General features: G+C 39.3%; 1 protein-coding gene across 7 annotated transcripts in view; it reads right to left on the reverse strand.

Moving 5' to 3' along the window:
• The window catches only part of GTF2IRD1 (GTF2I repeat domain containing 1), a 102123-nt gene that overhangs the window by 50976 nt on the left and 26363 nt on the right, over positions 1-24784 (reverse strand). For all 7 annotated transcript variants that reach the window (XM_063457411.1, XM_063457409.1, XM_063457412.1 and 4 more), the window contains exons 3-7: positions 12970-13101; positions 6167-6308; positions 2932-3078; positions 1786-1969; positions 1077-1372 (exon numbers count right to left, since the gene is read on the reverse strand). In XM_063457411.1, the coding sequence (XP_063313481.1) occupies positions 1077-1372; positions 1786-1969; positions 2932-3078; positions 6167-6308; positions 12970-13095 (895 nt within the window). In that variant the 5' untranslated portion in view covers positions 13096-13101. The remainder of the gene's footprint in view (positions 1-1076; positions 1373-1785; positions 1970-2931; positions 3079-6166; positions 6309-12969; positions 13102-24784) is intronic.

Here is a 24784-nt window from a genome sequence, read left to right on the forward strand (position 1 = left end):
TTTCATGGTATTCTGGAAGAGTTGTTTTTTTCCCCCATAAAATTTGTCTCAGTAACTTTGACTCATCACCAAATATTTAAAAATTTACTTAACCTGTATTGCATATTGTAGTTATCTATACCTTGACTCTGCTGTTGTGGCGAATCAAGGCTGTTTGTCACTCTTTGTGCACAATAAAAATAAAGAATATTAAAAAAAAAATGTACTTAAATCAGTGAAATGTTTGGGAAATGTTGATCTCACCACAACTTCAAACAGCCGTATCTTGATGCTGTCAGGTAGACTGTCCCAAGGATGGTGATCAGTCCCCAAACAATACAACTGACCTGTCCATGAATGGTCATTGGACACTATTTGCATGAAAGTAGTTTATGACAGCAAAAACTTACTGAACTGTGGGAAAAAAGCAATGCCTCTGCATTTTTTGAACTATGTTCTGGGAGAGTGATGCCAATATATGCCTGTGCTTTCTTTTGGAATCTTCCTGGACATTATAATGTGACTTCAGTACGAAAAAACAACATTTACTAGAAGCAATACAAATATTTTGATCAGCATGGTGATGCTTTTCTATTTAAAACAGTATTGTCATTCCCCCTGTGAAATAAGTACCGTATTTTATAAAGATAGAATATTTATGAAATACTCATATTGACGGTGATGGAATTTCATTAAACATCCAACCCAATCAAAAGATATACTAACACAAAGAAGGGACTACTTTGTCTTAGTATATTTCCTGAGGCAAGAAGTGTCAATCCCCCACCCGTCACCAGTGATGGCTGCAGGGAAATCGACTCTGTCTATGGAGGATCCTGTGGTCTTCCAGGATCCTCTATAGGCACATGTGGAGGAACAGAAGATGATCAGCCAGAATGAGGTATGGGATCTGGTAAGTTTTAGTTACCTTTGCCTGCCCCCGCCTCCAGCGATGTTACTGTTGGGGTCCTTGCAAATTATGCAAAGTCCCGAGATGGTGACGATGACACTAAGTTCTTCAACCACAATCCAAATCAATTATTATGTACATCTATATGTCGGAAAATATATACACTACTGAAAAATAATATACTCACCAGAACAGTCTGAGGGATCCTGAATCTGATCTCCTGGTGTTCGATGGATCAACAGTTCATTGGCTGCGTTGGTCCCATGCACACTCATATGAACTTCTTGCTTCACTTCCACAGGAAGCTGGATAGGTAACGAGACATTGTATAGAAAGTTTGAGACACTGGAAGTGTTGTCATGATTTGATGATTTGGCAACTTTGGGGCTTAGACCAGAGTCTGGTATGACTTTTGTTGTTGAAACAGCAGGACAGCTTAAGTCTGCAGGGGACTTAATTTCTCTGCTAGGTTCCTCGGTAGTCCTAAACATGAATAAAGAATATCTTTATCACTTTTATAATTAAAATACTGTAAACACTGGCGAAGGAATTATGAAATTATAAAAGTTGAGTTGTTAAGATCATTCACATTTGATTATGTAAATGACAGAAAGAATGTTATTCCTAAATGTCACTTTCAATAAGTTTTAACAGTTCACGTGCATCCTTTAGACTTTGTTTCTTGTTTGTTTTTTTATTGATAAATGGATTATTTTTAACCCCTTAATGTCATGATTCCCTTTTATTCCACAAGTTTGGTCCTTAAAGGGTTAGACATAAAAGTCAATCAAATATCGTAAATAATCAGAGGCAATCATAACACTCATTAAATATATTTATGAATTACTGAATTAAACATTTATAGTAACACTTGGTCCATCAGCAGAAAAGCTTACCTTTTCAGTTTGAATCTAAGGCGGTGACTGTGCTCTAAAATAAGCATTAAGCTTTTCACATCATACTCAGCAGGTTTCCGTAAAGAGATCCCATCGGGAAATCCTTGCACTATTAATGATCCAGGATCCTTTAGAATTTTGTCATATGGCACTGGAACAATATTGGACTTACCTAGAGCTTCGCCTACAGAAACACAATGCCTTATTTTAGTAATGGAAACTGCTAAGATGCCAGAAAAAAACAAAACACTTCAATCAATGGCAGTACGTAACTAATACATTTTAAAAAGGTCTCAGAAGAACTGATTAGCGTGTTATTAAGTTATTAACTTATTGGGAGTCAATAAGCCATATTATAACACAAGTTCTCAGTAAAAACCTTTGCACACTTGCGATGGAAGCCATCACTGGCTGGTATGTGTCCATTGTGTAAGCTAAATCCTATATTCAGCTGTTTGCCAACTTGTCTATAACTTTCGGCAGCAAAACATGACTTCAAATCAGAATATCTTTAAATGGCACTCTAGGCACTATAAACGTTACAGCTCATTGCAGTTGTTAAGGTGCAATGAGTCTATAGGCGCCGTCTCCTTGTTTTCTTTCAAACATGTTTTGGAGTGTTTTGACAAAAAACAGAACTGTCCCAGCACTCATAGCCTGTGCAGCAAAGCTACACTTCCACAATATCAGTGTGTATCAGTCCAACTTGGACTTTAATGATACACTGTGGCATGCGGGCTAAACAGACACAGCTATAGTGGTTATAGTGCTTTAAAGTGCCACACTGGTGAATAGCATGTTATTTTAATGCATAAAGTAAGTTTACGTAGGAGCTCTGTGGAGGGGGGTCCGCAGCCCACCAGGAACAACAAGAAGTAGAGTTCCACAAGCGTCACAAGGTAGGTGAAGGCAAACATTTTTGCTTTGGCCTAGAGGCCTTAAAAAAAAGGACAAAAAAAGATACAACACTTCGGCCTCCAATAAATAATTTTTTCACCTTACATTGTGACACCTGTGGAACTCTACTTCTAGCATGTTATTTTATATACTAAATGTGAAAAGTGATAAATCTATAAAGAGTCTTTAAATCTTTTAAATTATTTTTCTGGAAAACTAGCGTGCATTAACTGTGAAGTGATGTCTTACTGTAAAGCATGTCAAAAACCTCCTCCACCATCTTCCTGAGCAGATAAATATCTGAAGGTGGCCCAGTGGACATTTGTGGAACATTCTGGAGGCATTCTCTGTTCCTCGTGTGAGCATCAGGTTCTTGTTCCTTTCTTTGGGGGCTCACTGCATAGGAAAAAGTCCATGTTAATTCATTTATTAGACTCTAGATTTATGCATATTTATTTTGGCAAAGAAGATAGATTTTGTGTTCAATACAAACCTCTTATGATTAAATATACCTTTTCTACCTAATAAAAATTGTTCAATATAAACCTCAAATGATTAAATATACTTTTATCCACCTAATAAAAAAATATTGTAAAACGTAGGTTAGCTGTGGTTTATTCTTTACTTTAAGTCAGATTTAAAGGGACTATAGTCACCCAGACCACTTTATCTTAATGAAGTGGTCTGGGTGCAGTGATCCTGTCCTCTTAACACTGCAATGTAAAAACTGCAGGTTTTTTAGAAACTACAATGATAACATGGCAGGTTTAAATCGACCTCTGGCAGCGGTCAAACTAAGAGCCCCTAGAAGCGCTTTCCCGGGGTGTCCTTAATACAATTAGGGACAAGGACACTGGCGTTTAGTATTCCTTACACCAAGCATGTCAAACTCAAAAGCTAACTCAGGCCAAATAAATAAGGCTTAAGTTTATGTGGGCTGCAAAATGTTTTTTTTTTTTAAAGAGTTCGACCTGGACCAACACAAACTAAAATTACTTGTATCACACTCATGCAAACAATATGCAATCCTAGGTACATATATATAATTCACTCAAAAGCTTCACCTAAGGTTTCTTAGTATCTCAGTAGTAATGCCACTGTATTAAGTGTCTGCTCTGTTTGCTCCCTCAGTCCTTCTGCAAACTGCATTCTCAATCAGGTAGGTAGCCGCACTGTCCGCTCCGCTTGCTCGCTCGTCCCTATGCAATCTCAAGGCAAAGTAAGGTGTAGCTGCACACTCCACTCGCTTCTACCCCCCCTCCCATCCATGTCTTCCTTCCATATCTCTGTCCCACATTTCTCTCTCCCTTCCATATTTTTCCCTTCCATCCATATCTCTCCCTCCCATTCGGATCTCTCCCCCCACATTTCTCCCTGCCATCCATATCTCTCCCTCCCTTTTATATCTCTTCCCCAACATCTTTCCCTCCCTTCCATATCTCTCCCCCACATCTCTCCCTCCCATCCATATCTCTCCCTCCCTTCCATATTTCTCTATATCTCTTCTTCGATGTCTCTATCCCCCCTTACCCATTCTATCCAAGTCTCTCTCCCCCATCCAGATCTCCCTCCTCCACCCTTCAATTCATATCTTTCCTTCCATTCCGATCTCCACCAATCAGGTCCACTCCTCCTTCTCTGGCAGGCATTTGTTTCCCTCACAAAGCCGGCGCCAAAGGTTATGGTAGCGCCAGCTCTGCTTTGCCCTATAGATAGAAGGCCCCCCTTCCTGCGGTTTTTCACCTGACATAGCAGGGGAGGGGGGCCTCTCACTCTCCAACGGCGCGATTGGTGTCAGACTGAGCACCAGGTAGTCACATGACACCCGGTACTCCTACACAGAGCAGGAGGGGGAGGCTGATGGGGTTGTTTACAAATAAATTGATTGTGGGAAGCATGTGGCCAGTGGGCCACGAGTTTGACATGCTTGCCTTACACTATAGTGTTCCGTTAACCCCTTAAGGACCAAACTTCTGGAATAAAAGGGAATCATGACATGTCACACATGTCATGTGTCCTTAAGGGGTTAAACATCATCATTAAATCCATATTAAAAATTATTAACTTAGTAGCTAGTAATCCATATGGCTGAAGAACAAAGTGTTAGGACATAATGAATATTGTTTTTCACAGTTTTTAAAAAATCCATTCTGTATGGACCATAACTACACTCTTTATTGCGTATGCAGTGAAACTATCTAAGCGCATAATACGGGGAAAAAGATGCAATTCCCTCCGCTGCCCCCACAGAGAGAAAAGTCTCCCCAATTTAAACCACTTGTTAGAATTAAACTGGCATAAATTGCTCATTAGTGGCAGTACACAACCAAAACCATAACGCACTCATTGTAAGCAGACACATATTCCTATAACAGTAATCATAAGCTACAAAACAAAGCAGTATTTTATAGTAGTCCAGGGAGCAATGTACGTTTTTTTTATTTCTTGAAAAGAAGACTCCAGCAAGGTGGATTAACAATACATATTTAATGTATTAATGAGAAATAACATTAAAAAATAAATGTGGTTTTAAAATGCTAAACTAAAACACACTCCTGTCTTGTTTGGCAGGAATTTATTCTGCTTCATCAGAACTACACCCAGACCTGGAAGAGGCTGAGATCTCACAGACAATGCCTGACCTTCCTGACCTTCCACAGACTTGATTTTTGTGTTCATTTTGAACGATTAAATCACCTGTCACTGACCTGTGAGCAGTAGACAGATTTTCAGACCAGGTTCGATAACAGTTAATTCAGCCTCAAGATCACACTAAATGGCTGTGCACACAGCAGTGGCTAAACTACTAGAGTTGCAACAGCAGCTAAAGTGGCTGGGCATTGGAATTCCACATGTCAGGATGGGCCAAGACTCAGAGGGGGCACCAGGGCACCTACCTGCAAAAAATGTGCCCCTTTCAGATTTAAATCATTTTTAATGTTTTAATGTTAAACGAGAGTAACCAGCAGTCAGGAAGAAGCATTAGCCTGAGCAGCAATGGGCTGAGAGTGTCAGCTTACCATTTTCAGCTTTTCGTAGATCCCATTGCTGGTTTGAATTGGAATTGCTAGAAGGAAATGTGTATACTCTGCTTTAGCTATATACCCAGTAGGGGTGGGGGCGGGGCAATGGGATGCCAGGTACCCTTTTTAGTGTTAATGGGACACTATAGTCACAACTACAGCTTAATGTAATTGTTCTGGTGAGTATTGTCAGCCACTGCAAGCGTTTTGCTGTAAACAGTGAAGGCAGTGTTTACAATACAGCCTAAAAACACCTCTACTGACGTACATTATTATACGGGCAACAAAAGCCTTGAGTTACTATAGCACATGTAATAACATGCTTGCATTGCTGTTTCTGTGAAAGCAGTATATCAGGGAACCCATCTAGGAATATAAGGCAGGGTCCCACAGTCATGAAAGCCCCACCAGATTTTGCACAGTTGGAAGGTATGGTATGTACAGAAAAAGCAATAACTTACCGCAGAACCTTTGAAAATCAGATCGAAGCTCTTTTCTAGAGTTTAAGAAAAATCTTCCTTTCTCTGTTCCAACCACAAAAGCACTTTCTTCATGCACTGCTATACAGGCCACTTCCGCATTAAGTTTTGAGAGTGCAGAGCACTAAGGAAGTAAAGGAGTAATTAATGGTGGTATTAATAGTGATATATATGTAATATTTGTTTGGAAAAACAAGTCAGTGTTTACATTACAGCCTAGAGATACCTCAAGTAGCCACTCCTCAGGTGGCTGCTACAGGTGCTTCCTGAGGCAGTGCTACACAGTGTAGCAGCACTGACTTTCAGTGCCTCTACCCTCTGCATGGAGGCACTGAACTTTCCTCATAGAGATGCATTGATCCAATGCATCCCTATGAGGAGATGCTGATTGGCCAGGGCGGCATTTGGCTCTGCCCCCAGCCCGTCTCCTTAGCTAAAATCATCCGAATTGACAATCTCAGCCAATCCAATGCTTTCCTATGGAAAGGCATTGTGATTGACTGAGATCATAACTTCTGATGATGGGAACCAAGGAGGCAGATCAGGGGCAGAGCCAGCACCAGCAGACTGGAATAAAAGAAGGATTTTACTATATTTAGGGGGTCGTGGTGGGGGCCAGATAGACTTTAAAGGAACACTATAATGTCAGGAACACAAAAATGAATTTCTGACTCTATAGTGCTAAAATTACGAAGTAAGTCAGAAAACATAAAATACATTTCCAAACACTTTATCCAGCACAAGAAAATAGAAAAAAATTGTAGCCATGTGGTACATGACTAAAAAGGTAAAGGGACATTGCAGCAACTAGAACTGTTTCATCCTACTGAAGTAATTATAGTGTCTGTAGTTCCCTGACATCATTCTTCTGTAAAATGCTAAACCACTTTTAATGGTTTAATTCAAAGCTAGAGTCCCCAGCAGCCTATCCCATTGGAGCTCTGTTGGGCTAAAGAGGAAGCATTAGTGTGAGCAACAATGATATGATTGGTTGTGAGTGTCAGTTGACAACTTTCAGCCTATCGCAGTGCCCATTGCTGGTATGAATCAATTTGGCCCGAAAGGAGTGTGTAATCCATACCTCCAGTGGAGGAGGGGCTGTGGATGGCCAGAGACCTTATTTAGTGTAAAACTACTCAAAAATGGTTTAATATTGCATGAATAGACAGCGCCAGAGAACTCCAGTCACTATAACAAATTCAATTTGATTGAATAGTTATAATGCCTACAGTGTCCCTTTAATCACAGTGACGGAGGAAAACCAATAAACCATTAACCTCACTGAAATGAAATGTTTTTCTTATCTTTTCTATGTATCCCTGCAAGTCTATATAAGGAAAAGGTGACAAAGGCGCTTTCTCCTATAAATCTGTCTGCAATTGTTACCATGTGACTATTGTTACAATAAGCTGCAGCTATTAAACAGCACTGAATACAGTGGGAAGTCCCAGTCACACTGACCATAAAATGTCCATGAGCCAAGGCAAAAATGAAACTTACCAATGGCTCGTGAGTGAAAACCTCAAGTCATGTTCTGTTATTTACAAGATACATAATGTCTCCTTACACATTAAGGGCCAGATTCTAGAATTTTGTGCTGGTGTTTTCTGACCTCTTACATCTCCTATTTACGTCCATTCTATCTTTCCTGCTAATGACATGGCTGGTTTCACGTTTATTTATTTGAAGTGCAAAACACTTTTTTTTTCCTTCAAGATTTGCATTGTTCTGCTATATCTTTTTCATTCTTTATTGCTTATCCTTTGTATTCAAAAATATAATTCAATGTGTGGTTACATCACCATATGCGTAATTCAAAATGGTATTCATCAATTCTACCTAGATTTAAAAATCAAGTAATATTTTATTTATTGTATTTCACATTGAAACCAATTAACCTCCAGCTGATTTTTAAATTTACTATTAAAAACATTTTTTTTATAGAAGACTGAAGACACAACATGGTATCAGAACCATCATCTATCATTTCAAAAACTGATTTTTTTATTAATGGATTTTTTTTATTTAACAATTCTTATATATGCCTTTATTATGGGAGAAAATAATACAGATATACTATGTTATGATTTGCATCGTTGTGTTACCAATACTCAACAACAGTGGCATGCATTATGTTTAAATACATATTAAGATCATTCAGTACCTTAAAGGGATCCTTGATCTTTTAGGAACTGCTGATTTAATAAATATGTTGCCAAACAAACCTAATTTGTGCCTTGCATCTAACTAGTTATAATACATGTACATATTCTATCGCTATAGTGTTCCTCAATCTACTGTAAGAAAGTGCAAAATGATGCAGCAGGGATCTAAAAATCCAAAGATATAAGATGGTATTTATAAAACTGCATTCACAATAACAAGGGGAAGAAAAGTAGGGGTTATTTTTGACTTAAAGGATCACTATAGGCACCCAGACCACTTCAGCTTAATGAAGTGGTCTGGGTGCCAGGTCCGTCTAGGATTAACCCTGCCTGCTGTAAACATAGCACTTTCAGAGAAACTGCTATGTTTACATTAGGGTTAATCCAGCCTCTAGTGGCTGTCTCATTGACAGCAGCTAGAGGCGCTTCCGCGCTTCTCACTGTGATTTTCACAGGGGGGCACTCTCAGGGCACTATAGTGCCAGGAAAACAAATTTGTTTTCCTGACACTGTAGTGGTCCTTTAAACAATTTACCAAAGCACAAAATATGTCCTGGGTATGCAGAAGTATAAGTAACAGAGGCGGCTTTACGTGTCACAAGTTAGGGCTCAGCAAGATTAAGTGTTTTGGAGACAGTATTGCCACAAGGCAATAAATACATTTGGGAGAGTGCAACAAACTAAGAAAATGGGGTCTGGCTTACTGGACAAAACCTATCAGGAAAACCTGAAGGATCTAAATATGTTGCTTTTGAAAAAGTTTTAAAAAATATGAAACAATGGACTAGAACTTGTAGTGTAAAGCTACAGACTGATGGGTGTACGTATATACAATTTTACAATCATATTTATACAAGGTATTTTGCAGATACATATTTACAAACACCACTAACCTTACACATGTTACACGTTCCATAATCTTCCTACCTGTCAAAGGGTAATTCACTAAAAATAGCCGAGCGAGAAAATTCTCAAGGTCAACTATGTTTCCATTTCGTCTACCGTGGCCTAAAATGTTAAATTTGGTTTGAATTCTCACTTTTTCTTAGTGAATAACCTTGTTAGTGTTTGCATAGGACCACACTTTTGGTATGGTGTATGCTATATTCTAATTGAATTACTTTTAGAAAGAAAAACTCTGCTTTACGCATTTTAACAACTCTGAACTTCTCTATGGCAATGCTCTTAAAGTTCTCACAATTCTTTGGTATTAATGGAAAATACGGGTAATGAAAAAAAATAACTGTGGTACTGTGATAAGGATCATTGAAGACCAAAGTATGAAGGGCTACCCCTAAAAGGAAAAGAGCTGGGCAGATGGCACGAGGGTTTATATTAGGAGTATTAACACTATTGCACAGCAGTGTGGCACTTTATTAGATAAGTGTATATCACTTTATATAGGAGTGAACTATTCACTATTTTAAGATTTAAAGTTATAGTGCACCTTTTTTTGTTGATGTTATATTTACTGTTTTTTCGAGCTATTACACTTGTAAGGTGCAGCTTTTAATAGTAATATATTCTTGTAAGATAATTTTTAGCGCCATCTATTTTACTTGTTCTTTTGGTTAAAATGCATTCACAACAGGCAAACCTGTCAACTTTTGTTCTGGGTGGGTTCTCCCACTTTCTGGGTGGGTTGGCCCCCTTTGGACAGAGCCAGTGACAGGAATCATGCCACAGCCCCCCTTTACCTCTCCTACCAGCATCCCGCTTCACAGGATGCTTACACTTGAAGGACATATATCATACAGCATATGTAATTTATTATTTTTTCTTACACAACATTCTAACTAGAACTTTCCAGCCATGTAATATGTAGCTTCAAGTATAGCACAAAGGCAATCTTTCACACTAAATCAATTCATGTTTTAAAGACTTCAGTTGTGAATACGTTATCTCATAATAATGAAATATTTGTGCTAATAAAATAATCAAATCATGATTTGATCACTGTTCTCATTAACTTGCTCACTCGATTAACATATTCAAAAATAACATACTCTGATTATTGTAATAATAAATATTTGATTAATATATGTGACATTCAGAAGATAACCAGGTATTGATTCTAAGCTTAAATAACACTCTGCTGTAGCATGTGCATTAAGCTTGTTTAAAAGCTAGTGTGTCTTCTAATTATGCAAAGTAAGCATGTTGCCGTCATTCATATATTTATACATATTGCAGATGTGTTGCATAATGACTTTGTTTTAACTTGGGATCACCAGCATGGCACGGGATTGTGTCTTCACCGCAATTATCTCATAATTAGGTAATACGTTTTTAATATGCCGCATGTCAAATCTGGGGTTAATTTGTTCAAGGTTGCTATATTTGAGAGAAAACATTCTGTTGCAAAATTAAACAACAAATAAAACATTTTCTTTTTGTCTTTCATTCACAAAACCACCGAATATAAATCTTTAGAGAGATATGAAGCCTGTTTTCAGAGTTGACAGTAAGTATAGTGTGAGCAACCTTTAGCTACTGTGGAATTGCTATGGGTTACACCTATAATATTCTGTGGAAGAATTAAATGAAAGATAAAACTGAATATGGTTCCACATCATATGCCCACTTTAATTAGATAAATCCTAACACTACAGAATTATAACACCCATCTCACTTTTGTACTCACGCATTATGAAATTACAAAGAATTTTAACAGGAGAGAGACTGCCTTCTATTATTCACCCTAAGCCGCTGTTTGTAAAATGAACCAGTAGATATTTTTTTTCTGTCAGCTACAAGTGAATAACACGTCTATGGGCCTTCCTCATGGTGTGTGTTCCAAAACAAAGTTTTTACATTTTTATTTAAACCTTAAAGGGACACTATAGTCATCAGAACAACTACAGCTTATTGAATTAGTTCTGGTGAGTGGAATCATTACCTTCAGGCTTTTTGCTGTAAGCACTGTCTTTTCAGAGAAAATGCAGTGTTAACATTACAGCCTAGTGATAACTTCACTGGCCACTCCTCAGATGGCTGTTAGAGATCCTTCCTGGGTCATGGCTGCCTAAAATGCATCCAAACACTCAGTGTCTCATCCCTCTGCATGCAGACACTGAACTTTCCTCATAGAAATTCATTGATTTTATTCATCTCTTTGAGGAGATGCTGATTGGCCAGGGCTGTGTTTGAATTGTGCTGGCTCTGCCCCTGATCTGCCTCTTTGTCAGTCTCGGCCAGTCCTATGGGGAAGCATTGTGATTGGATCAGGCTACCACTTCTGCTGATTTAAGCAGGCAGTGGGCAGGTCTACAGGAAACAGGGACAAAGTCTGCAGCTCCAGACTTGAATACAAGTAAGATTTTACTATTTTTAGGGAGGCATGAGGGGCCCAGGGGGTTGGTTTTAACACTATAGGGTCAGGAATACATGTTTGTGTTCCTGACCCTATAGTGCTCCTTTAAAACACAGACTTTGGTGGATAGCATCCTGTTAAATAAACCTTCAGTAAAGAAATGCTGTGTTAATGTACATCTCTTGAACATTTCTTTAGTTGATAAACACATCCATTAAAGTGTGAAAATGAAATGCACTTCAAACTATATTATCCCGGAGGGAACATTATGAAGTACACATTAGGAAGCAAACCAGGTGAGAAATAAAGTAGCTTAGCAATTCTAGAAAGATGCACACATCCATGTTTTTTTTTTTTTTTTTTTTTTTTTTAAACATATGTATATATCAAAATGTTATTAGCTGTGTAGTACTAAAAACTTGATGGCTCCCCCAAAAAAGCAAGAGTAAACCAAAAGATGTTTAAGTTTTGTTGTTTATTGTTAAGGGTTAGGAGAGCCAAGACAATTAGGGGGTACTTGCCAACAAGATGATGTGGGCTTCTCAGATGTGCCCTTTCTTTTTAATCGCACTGCAGTCATAAGAACACAACTTAACATTGACATTGCTTGACCTTTCCAAGTCAGTATTTTGAAAGTGAATACCTGAAAACAATCTAATACCTGTACATTTTAGGCAAATATACCTAAGGAGAGTTACTGAATGAGATTCTTCAAATTTGGGTATTCTGGACTGAAATTTGCAAACCCTAATCAATTCTCCACTATTTCCAAATAATACTTACCAAATGAAGCCCCAATGGTGTTTTATATCTTTCTATAAAATATATATATATATGACATATTCTCAGCTCTTAAATACACCTCCGGTAATAAATTGGATTTTAAATCAAGGTAGTCCATCTGAGCAAAACAACTTGGCAATAGGACGCAATCAATAAATGCCTTGGATTCATTTTTTACTATCCCCAACTCTAGGTTCTACGCCATTACTCTTGTCATTGGGCTAGTTTTATCTAGCTCCATCCAAACACAATATTGATACTATCCTTCTTAAGACACGGGAAGATGAGGTTTCTCAGCCCCTTAGAGCATTAACTGTTCCATTTTTTTATTCACTCCGGCTTAACCTTGTCAGGGCTCTGCGGTAATTACTTGTCATTTAGAAGCCATGCTAGTATTGCATACTATCCCTGCAAGACAGCTGCTTTCCTCATTTGCTGTGGTCATGGATGTAAATGCTGCAGGTTCATTTTAAAAAAAGGTTAGAAAAAGTAATTAACACTTACAGGTCTTAACTGCAACTTACCATTGAATCTAAGGCAGATACAAGACTTGTGATGATTTCATCCTTCCCACCAGGAATAGCTGAAATCCACAGATCAGGTCTATAGTTGTTTAAGGATCCTTCATACGGCTTTCCTCCCAGTGCCATATTTGTCTGCAAAGAAAACACGTCATTTTATTGATTACCTGTCTCCTTATATTGAGATACCCTGTCCTATTTTATTCAATTGCAATGCACTGCTGTTGTCTGCAGGCATCATTTTGCTTAAAGGGGAACTATAATATCTCTGGAATGTACACCATTACATGAAACGTTCAAAAATGATCTATGACTTGAGTTAACCAATTCCTATTTTCTGTTTTATTCAATTCATTTGGAATTTATATCAAAGATTTAGAAAACTACATCACAATCCAGTTCAGTCCAGGCACAGAAAGTCAAATATTGCAAGCGAAGAAGTCAGAAAGAAACAATTATATATATATATATATATATATATATATATATATATACACACTTTTGTATGCTTTCCCTCTGCGGTCTTCCAGATGCTAAGGACAGAGCTTATTAACAGTGATCGACATTGGAGGATCCCAGTTGCAAGATAAGAGAAGTGGATTTCTACAATTTTATTTTTCAGACTTCAAAAACACATTTGTTAAATTTATGAGGTAAACTTTCTGGTAAGTGACATGTTTTGTTTTTCCAATTCTGATATGGTGTTTACACAGACATAGTTATCAAACTCACAAATATATTTCACAGAGTACTAAAGGAACACTGTAGTGTTGGGGATACATATCTATATTCCTAAAGCTACAGTCTTTATGTGCCTACTCAGTTCAGCAACCCCCAGCAAGTGTTAAAAAAAAATAGAAAAAAATTAAACAAATTAATTTTCAACTTCTCTCCTGCCTTGATGCTGTCATGGCCTCCTCCTCATCTAGTCAGTCCAATCCAGTGCTGCTCATAGAGGAGCTTTGGGGACTGTAGGCACATGGGCAGAGCTCACTGCAATGTGTCTATGATTCTGCCCTAAAGAATCAATGAATACAATGATTCTCCTAGACAGACCATGTGGGCACTGCACATGCATGCATGACATCAACGTATGTTACAATATACCCAAAGGACTTGGAGGCGTGACTTAAAGCCACACTTCCAAGCCTTCTAATTATTAAAATAAGGTGTTTTTTTTGGTGGTAGGACACAGTGGATAGCACTGAAGGCATCAAGACAACTGAAGTTGTTATAGTTTTTTTTGGTGTTAGGACACAGTGGATAGCACTGAAGGCATCAAGACAACTGAAGTTGTTATAGTTTTTTTTGGTGTTAGGACACAGTGGATAGCACCGAAGGCATCAAGACAACTGAAGTTGTTATAGTGTTCCTTTAACCAAACAATCACATATATAAAAATATTTTTGCAAGAGAGATAGAAGTGAGAGAGTGCGCGCAAGCTCCATAGGACACTACTTGATCTGATTTACATGTAAAACATACTCATACAATACACACAAACAAAGAATAGAAAATCAGAAATATTTAAATCCTTAAAAGCAAAAAGGGCATTTTAATGGTTTAAATAACTGAAACTAAAAAGTAGAATGTAAATCAAAATGGTTAATAGGTATTTTATTGTTAACTATGCATTAGTAATTAGTACAAATTACTAATAAATATCACCAAAGAGGGTAAGAGTCATGTATTCTTAGATCACAGATATATATTTCATATAATGTGGAAGTAGAGCAATAATAATTTTACTGCATTAATATTTAACATTAATAAAACCTCCCCACTGCATAATTCAAAGGGGTAGATACATATTAATAATGGTTTGCTTTTTAGACTGGCTTTAACCATGAGTAACATCACACCTGCTGGGCTAATCAGCTCCCACTGGCTCTCATGGGTAACTCTACGTTCTATATGCAAATTAGTAATTTATTGCAGCCCTGCTGTGAATACATAATGCTTACTTCATATGAGAAATCAAAAGATAAAGTGGCATTGTCTTAATAGCACAATACAGCCTATGAGATGCCCAGACTCATTGGACTCAAAATGTCTCATATGGTTCAGTTCTTGCAGGGAAATACAGGGATTCTTTTGGGTTGCATAGAAGCAGGATGCAAATCAGATAATCTATTAATATGTAAACTGTGATAAGAGAGATACTGTGAGCATTGGATGCTATGTGGAGGCATTTTATTAAAGGGATACTATAGTGCCAGGAATACAAAGCTGTATTCCTGGCACTATCGCTATCCCTGCTTCCCCCCTCCCTCGAGCCCCCTCCCATCACCAGTAAATAAACTGTTAAAAACTCATTTACTTACCTTTTTCCAGGGCTAATGTCCCTTGGGCTTGGGTCGATGCTCCGCCCCAAGACGAGCGGTGTCTAATAGGCATGTGCGGCAAATACCGCGCACGCATTATACCTCCCCATAGGAAAGCATTGAATTAATGCTTTCCTATGAAGAAAATCTGACGCTGGATGTCCTCATGCAGAGCGTGAGGACGTCCAGCGTCAGATAGCGTTCCAATGGTCCAGTTCAATTCAGGAAGACCTCTAGTGACTGTCTGGTAGACAGCCACTGAGGGCAGACAGTGCAGTAAGTGCAAAAGGGACAGTCCACCCAGACCACTTCAATAAGCTGAAGTGGTCTAGATGGAAAAAGTGTCCCTTTAAACTACTAATGTACAGTGACCACAGGTGCAAAATTTGAGGTTTGATTGTGAATACACTTGCTAATAATATATCATATTACAGCACCGGGTCATAAAGAAATCAGATTCCAATTGGATGAAACACAAAGGGTAAAGAACTAGTAATAAGGAAATAAAAAAAGAAAAACAAGTAGAAAGAGAGATGAGAACGGACAACAGCTCAATTAGCCTGCCCTTCGGTGGTGTCCCGCTCAGATCTCAGGTTGGTTTAAGCGCATCTTGTGCCATTACAGAGAGAACATATCTAAAGCATATGAGACTGGTCCCACCTGTACAGGCAGTCCAGATTCGAAATGCCAGCAAGTTCCCTCTGCACGAGAGATACAGCAACCCCAGATGATCGTTTCAGCCTTGTAAGGTATCATCAGTGAGGTATAACCAATATCCCTCTAGGCACCGTGAGCAAGGGGTCCATGTCTGGATTGCCCTTTAAACTTAAGGAGAGAAAAAGAGTAGTAATAAGGAAATGTGAAAGAAAAAAAACTGAGGTGGAGCCAATACTTGGTACACTGAGGAACAGGGGGTAACCCCAAATAGAAAACTAACAAACAAGGGAAGTGTACCGGTAGGGACTGGGATGGAAAGAATATACTCTAATGCGAATACCAGATATCAACAGGATAGCTACCAGACTAGGAACTTGGATGATAATAAAAGGAAAAATAAATACATTTTATTGAGTCTAATGAAAATAAGAAAATATATATAGGTGCTTAGGTGCTTGAGCAGAAAAGGTGAACAAAGTGATAAGTATTTAAACCAGTTACATTAACTTGAAATGTCACTATTGATACTGAGAGTCTCAAAATATAAAACTGAACTATGATAGGCTGACTCCAGTGTTATATATAGAAATAGTAACAATAGATTGATGCTTCATAATAGACTGGTAAAGGTTTAATAACAATATAACCTGTATGAAATTAGACCAATTACATTAACTTAAATTTCACTATTGATACTAAGATGAATCTCAAAATGTGACTAGACTATCTAGCTCTAATAGGCTGCCTCAAATGGTGTATAGAATTAGTATCAATGGATGCTTCATGGTGGACTGGTAAAAGTTTAATAATAGCCTAACCTATAGCAGGATAGTGGTATGCTGTGGAGCGAGCCTGATATAGGTATTATCCTGCACACGTCTGTGCCTAGATAAAAAAGCTCAGTCTGATAAAAAACTTTTTACTTCTGTGTTTTAGCCCTTTAAAAAAACAAGTATAAAATGTGTTCTTTTACAAAGATAGTTAAAGGAGCACTATAGGGTCAGAAACCGAACATGTTTTCCTGACCCTATACTGTTAAAAACACTATCTAGCCCCCCTGGTCTCCCTAGCCCCCCCTAAATATTGTACAATATTGCCTTTATTCCAGTCTGCTGGTGCTGGTCCTGCCTCTGATATGCCTCTTTGGCTGGCATTATCAAAAGTGATTATCCATAGGAAAGTATTGGACTAGCTGAGATTGTTGATTCTGATGATCTCAGCCAAGGTGGCAGGCCGGGAATGGAGCCAAATGAATAAATCAATGCATCTCTATGAAAAAAATGTCAGTGTCTCCATGCAGAGGGTGGAGACACTGAATGCCAGTGCTGAACACTGTGCAGCATTGCCCCATGAAGCACCTCTACTAGTCATCTGAGGAGTGGCCACTGGAGGTGTCTCTAGGCCAGGGGTAGGCAACCTACGGCACTAGTGCCATGCACGGCACTCGAGGTGTCTTTCCACGGCACTCAAGGCTGCTAGAGCCAAACAGGGTCTGGCCTATCAGGAGTCTCAGTGAAACTTCAGATATCTGCTAATACAAAGAGGTAGTGAAGGACAATCCTCAATTTATGCATTGCAGCACATAGAGGTAGTGATCTCAGATCAGTTCCTCCCAGCACTTGTGAATAGGAATCCACACTGTAGTAGAGCAGCCCACACTGATGTTGCAGCTCCTGTCCTTGACCTGTACCTGCCCAGGCTGGTCCCCACTGGAACCCAGGGAAGCCACCCACACTGCTAGATATACACAGACCTGCAGAATAAGCCTCCCCTCATACAAATAATACGAACAGCCCACACACAAACATACACACAATCCCCACAAACGCAACACCACTAACAATCTACATACATGCACACAATCCCACATGCAGCCTCTCACATGCAAACCCCCAAACAGCCCCCATACACTACCTAACACACAATGTGACATATCCATCTACACACAATTCCACAAGAAGCCCTCATACACAGCCCACATTCATATGTATCATACACGATACCATAAACTACTAATGAACATATACAATATAATAGCTCATATACGCACAAATACAACGATACAAAGCAATTACAGTATAAATAACAAAAGCAGAATACGGCAGCACACACACCTCAATTTAAAAAAATAGGATCGGCAGGGCCGTTTGAAGGAATATGGGGGCCCCAAGCAAAATGGACATGGTGGCCTCCCTGTGTTCTCCTCATCTCCCCTTCTTCTCACCCCCCTGTGTTCTCCTAATCTCCCCTTCTCCTCACCCCCCCTGTGTTCTCCTAATCTCCCCTTCTCCTCACCCCCCCATGTTCTCCTCACCCCTCCTCCCTGTGTTCTCCTAATCTCCCCTTCTCCTCACCCCCCCTGTGTTCTCCTAATCTCCCCTTCTCCCCACCCCCCTCCCTGTGTTCTCCTCACCCCTCCTCCCTGTGTTCTCCTAATCTCCCCACCCCCCTCCCTGTGTTCTCCTCATCTCCCCTTCTCCTCACCCCCCCATGTTCTCCTCATCTCCCCTTCTCCTCACCCCCTCCCTGTGTTCTCCTCATCTCCCCTTCTCCCCACCCCCCTGTGTTCTCCTCATCTCCCCTTCTCCTCACCCCCTCCCTGTGTTCTCTTAATCTCCCCTTCTCCTCACCATCCCCCTCCCTGTGTTCTCCTAATCTCCCCTTCTCCTCACCTCCCCCTACCTGTGTTCTCCTTATCTCCTCACCCCCGTGTTCTTCTTACTCCTCCCCCCTATGTTCTTCTTTCTGCCCCCATGTTCTTCTTACTCCTCCCCCCTCCCTATGTTCTTCTTACTACTCCCCCCATGTTCTTCTTACTACTCCCCCCATGTTCTTCTTACTACTCCCCCCATGTTCTTCTTACTACTTCTTACTTACTCCCCTCCCACCCTCCCTGTGTCCTTCTTATCTTCTTATTCCCCTCCCCCTGTGTCCTTCTTATTCCCCTCCCCTGTGTCCTTTTTACTCCCCTCCCCGTGTCCTTCTTACTCCCATCCCCCGTGTCCTTCTTACTCCCCCGCCTATGTTCTTTTTACTCCCCCCCCCCCCCTCCGTTCTTCTCACCTCCCCTTCCCTGTAGCGTGGCCGAGCTCAGGGTGCACTTCCTGTCAGTCCGGCCGGGAACAGGAAACTGAATCTCCTGTACCGCATGGTACCCGGCCGGACTGACAGGAGGAAGAGGAGCTCGGCCACGCTACAGGGAAGGGGAGGTGACGAGAGAGGCAGTGCTGCAGCCGCCTGAGGCTCTCTATAGAGCGCTCAGGTGGCTGCAGCCTTATAGGAAGCACCGGCCCTGCTTGGGGGCCCAGGCCAGCTCAGGACCCAAAGCAATTGCTTGGTTAGCTTGCCTGGTAGCGACGAGCCTGAGGATCGGCACGCTACGGGACATCACAATCCTATATCGGCACAGTGCTGCTAAAAGGTTGCCTACCCCTGCTCTAGGCTGTAATGTAAACAGTGTTTACAGCAAAAAGGCTGCAGGGACTGACTACTCATCAGAACAACTATATTAAGCTGCAGTTGTTATGGTGACTATAGTGTATCTTTAAAGGGACACTACAGGCAACCAGACCACTTCAGTGACATGAATATGGGTACCTATAGTATCCTTGTCCCTTTTTTAATTTAAATTAAAGGAACACTATAGCGTTAGGAATACAAGCCTCTGTAGTTAAGCTGTAATATGTGCACAATTGGACAATTGCCTCTGTCCTTAAAGGGTTAAAGAGACACTCCACTGCCCAAATACAAAAAAATATAAATTAATATTTAGTAGATGCCCTCAATGAAAACATGCATGCAGTTAATTATGCATTTTTTCACAGATCTCTTGAGAATGTACAATCTCAGGTTGCAGCTCAATGAGAAGTCTAAGCAAGCCAGGTGCTATGAGCAATTATTGTCTCCTGAGATTAGCTCCACTGAGCTAAAGAACCAGGAAGTAACAACAAGTTGTCTGATTGAAAGCCGACAGTGGGGCAGGAGTAACAAGGTTAAATTATAAAAGTGATTTATATTGAAAAGAAAAGTATGTTGTTTTCATACTTCATTTTTTTTCTTTCTGCATATATGTACAATCAACAAGAAAAGGGTGTAATCCTTCTTTTTAAAGCTGCACTATCATTTCCCCCAAAATGACTATTTCATAAAGATAAAATCTTGACAGTTGACGTTAGTAATCAATTTACAAGAATTAGAGAAGAATACGTTATTATTATGAAAAAAAAGTCCATGAGGCTATATAGAGAGTACATTTATACAAACATAAGTTTAAAAAAATGGGATGCACTAGATTAAATAACAAAACCGATATTGTATACACAAAACTGGATTCATGGTATTATAAATAATACACTTCCCCTTTAAACGTGTCAAACTTTATGTGCCTCTAGCATGGTAACAATTTAAGATGTTGTTGAAGATTACATATTCAGGAACAAAACAAACTGCATTTTAAAGCCAACTGCAAAGCATAGTATCTGTCCAGGGAGTGAGAGTAGAGAAACGTGATTTGTTATGCGGACAATAGCTGTGGAAACCTGCTGAGGCTTAGACAGAATCAATGAGAGTGTTTTTCACTGCAGACCCTGGTACTTCTAGGCTTGTCAAGCAAACCTCATTACCATGAAGATCTATATCCAAACAGTACAAGGACAGGAGAACTTTGACTTTTATTGTGAAGGTTAAAATGAAATGGAAAGAAAGCTGTATCAAATTCATGTTCAGTAGCATAACCTTATTTATTTTATGGTGCAAAGATTGGCAAGCTGGATCATTGTCACAATGTAAACAATTCCTATCTTTATGTAATATAAGCAATTTTTAGACAAGTAGAAATTATCAAACCTATATAATACAGCTTATTCTAGTTACTATGGTGCAAGAAGTGTCCAGGTTCCATCCCCCCCCACCCCCCATCCAGTGCCCAAAGCACCCACTCTCCAGTCTCTCAGCAAATCATCATATGTCCAAAGCTGTCCAACCAGAGAGGGCAATGGTATGCCCGAGCGCTGGGGGACTGGAGTGCATCTTAAATGTAATAAAACAACAATCACCCATAAACACACTTATAAAAAAAAATTACTATGTTTACGTTGGTGTAAACATTGTCCATAATACTCCCCTTACCAAAATCTCACAAATCTCAATGATTAGACATCTTTAAAAATAGTAATGGTAAGATATATATTTTTCTAATTTCCTTTATTAAAAAAAGGTTACTCCATGCACTATAACCACTTCAGTGATTTGATATGGTCATGGTGCCTTTAGTCTGTTTGTGCAATGTTTCGCTATGAAATCTAGGATGGAAAGGGTTACTCTAAACAAAAAGCATTGTTTTCTTAAAACACTGTATTTTCCCTTGAAGTAAGCCTTTAAAGTTTATTCTAAGAATAAATGGCTTTAGAGCAAAGACCTGATCTGTGCAGCCTTTCACACTGAAAAGCTGCCAGATCAGATATAAAGTATATTGATTTTCTTTCCGGGATATAACTCCATTTCCAGCTCATATCAATCCAGTGGCCAGAAACATTGTTACCAGGCTGGCTATATCAATTTTATCCAAGTTTTTCCTGTGACACCAAAACGCCACCCGAACAGCCTGGTTTAAGCTCTTTCTCCTCCGAGGATAGCCACATTCTGAACATGTGTGGATTGCAGCTCACTAAACAGTGAGCCAAGCTATGTGCAAGCTTTTAATGCCAAAGCAAGGCAATAAGTTTATAGTGTAGTCCCACTAATCATATACGATGAGCGGTACTTCTCTTAATGATGATGATTATTATTATTATTATTTATATAGCGCCATCAGATTCCGTAGAGCTGTACAATGGGTGGACTAACAGACATGTAATTGTAACCAGACAACTAGATGTACAGGAGGTGGAGGGCCCTGCTCCATGAATTCTAGAGGGAATGGGGTATAGTGACACAAAGGGTAAAAGTAGGGGTACAAAGTAGGTTGTTAGAAAAGTATTCATTGAGGGCTTAGTAGGTGATTTTTGACAGTTGCAGGAGAGGAGTCATGGAGGGTGGGGGATGAAAACCTGCTAACAGTTTAATTAATATGCTTTCTTGAAGAAGTGAGTTTTCAATGATTTTTTTGAATGAGTGGAGACTGGGTGAAATTCTTACGGAGAAGGGAAGGGAGTTCCACAGAAGAGGTACAGCCCTGGAAAAGTCTTGGAGGCGAGCGTTAGAGGTGGGAGTACAGACAGAGGATATACGTAGGTCTTTGGCAGAGCGTAGGTGCCTCGACGGGACATACTTGTGTATTAGGGAGGATAGGTAGGTTGGAGCAGCATTTTGTAGGGACTTGTAAGCAAGCACCAGAATTTTAAATTGAGCCCTATATATAACTGGAAGCCAATGCAGGAACTGAAAGAGCGGGGAGGCGTGAGAGGTGCTGGCGGACAGGAAAATGAGCCTCGCTGCTGCATTCATTATAGATTGCAGCGGTGCAATCTGGGAACACGTAAGACCACTTAGAAGAGTATTGCAGTAGTCCAGGCGAGTGAGAACAAGAGCATGGACCAGCACCTTAGCCGCATCTGGGGTTAAATAGGGGCGGATGCACGCTAGGTTTTTGAGATGGAAGAGACAGGATTTGACGATTGATTGGACATGAGGGGTGAAGGAGAGGTTGGAGTCAAAAAGAACACCCAGGCAGCGAGCCTGCGAGGTAGAGGGGATGGTAGCGCCGTTGACTAGGAGGGAGGGAGACACGGGAGTAGTAACACTTGAGGGAGAAAAGACCATAAGTTCTGTTTTGGACAGGTTGAGTTTAAGGAAGTGAGCAGCTATCCAGTTGGAAATCAAAGAGAGGCAGTCAGAGACACGAGTCAAGATGGGCGGAGAGAGATCATAAACTACTTATCCCATAAACTCCATACTGTGCAATTTTTTATGTGATAAGACTTTTCTTTCTAGTTATCTGTCTGCAGCTCCCAATAAACATTGAATCAAAGAAAGGATCTTGTAATTTTTTTAATGTATTTTTTATAATGCATTAAAACATAGTCATTTTTACCCCATAGTTTCCTGCACTTAAACATAATTCAATGTCTATCGTCGAGTAAACAAGAAGCTGTGTGGTATAGCACAGCAATGATATAGCAGTAAATGCCAAGTGAACAAAACATATTATTCCGTCTTCAATCTTTTTTTTCTTTTGTGGTTTTTCAGACACAAAATGCTGTTAGGTGTCCCAAACCACACTGCAAAAGGGCAAACTTAGAATGATAAACATGAAGATCCACACTTTTAAAAATAAACCTCGTCACATCTAAAAGTGTTTGTTACAGATAAATTATCAGTCATCCAATGTCACATAATATCAGATTTCACCTACAAGATTTTACAACATTAATAATGTCAGAATACAGACTGAGAAAAAAAAAATGAAAGAAGTAAAACACACCCTGTGAAATAAAGAGAATATCTTGTGGCTTTCCTATCACATGTTGTAAACCGACATCTGTAGCAGTGGTTACATATCCAGCTGTCATCTGATTCAACTGCCAGCAGAGTTCAGAGATTGAACGTAACGGAACAGAATAGAATATTCTCAATGAACCAGACCTAGCTCCTCTATCAAAAATGCTTTACTTGAATTTCAGTAATTGTGCCTATGATCTCAGCTTACCATGAAGTTGGACACTTTATATTGCAATTTGTAATTCCCTGGGCACGCTACCACATTTTCAGTTACAGAATCACTGCCCCTAAAAATGCTATATAAGCTATCAAATATAAACACAAAGCTACCACTATACTATTCAATGGAAACTAGCTCGTCATTCCATTTACGTAAAATAAAAACAAGTAAACACAAAATGGGGTGGCTTTCAATTTGCTACCATAGAGAATTGCCACACTCATGTGCTAACCAGCCATTAAATCATTGAGCATGGTGTGAATACAACTGAGGAGATAGTTAATTCATTAAAAAGAATTGTTTAATCTCTGTTGCCAAAACATGCATTAAAACACCCAAAGGTTATTGAAAAGGGATTTTTGTTTTGATTTTTTTTTTTAACATTATGATCCACACTCTAATTTGCATTACAAAAGATGCCTATTTCTAAAAGCACGCATCCCATAGTCTCACCTGGGATTTTAATTACATTAAATTGAGTTTAAAGATATACAGACAGCCCACAGAATTCAAAGGCACTGCACAGAAAATTAAAATAAGATTTAGTCATTTAAAAATGAAGGCTAACTAGCGTACACTGGCAGCAGAGTCTCACAGCTGTGCCAAACTAGACCTAGCAACATAGCACAAAGCCAGTTTAATACTCAGTCTCCAGGGATAAAGGCTTAATGGTTGCAAGGATGTGAAATGTCACCGTCCATAAGAGCACCAAATGAACAGCCAAACTCAGATTTTTACATAATGTAAATTTAAATCAAATATAGTTTGCTTGGCTTACATTAAATAAATCCTGAAAACAGTCTTCATAAGCTATATATTATGATGTTTATAGACTAAACTAAGAATTTATAAGAAATGATAAGATAACTTCAAATTAAATCCACAAATAGAGAAGATGAATAATAGCTTTGTAGACTTTTAGAATTTTTCCAGCTCTGCTATTTAGTCTAAAATGTGCAATTTGTCTGTCAGTTTAGCATAGCGCCTTTGTTTAGTGAATAAGCCCCCAGACATGCTTACCTATAATACCCTCTACAAAGTCCTGATATTTCTCACTAATCAGAGTAATGGATTAATTTATTCTAACCCTAATTCTTATTCACACTATGCTGGTTCTACTGTGTACTTGTTAGTTTTGACCATGCAAGTGGTGAGAAGCTTGGGTAATCCTGCATATACA

The sequence above is a fragment of the Pelobates fuscus genome, chromosome 1 (genome assembly GCF_036172605.1).
Source record: "Pelobates fuscus isolate aPelFus1 chromosome 1, aPelFus1.pri, whole genome shotgun sequence".
In the NCBI taxonomy this organism is placed as follows: domain Eukaryota; kingdom Metazoa; phylum Chordata; class Amphibia; order Anura; family Pelobatidae; genus Pelobates; species Pelobates fuscus.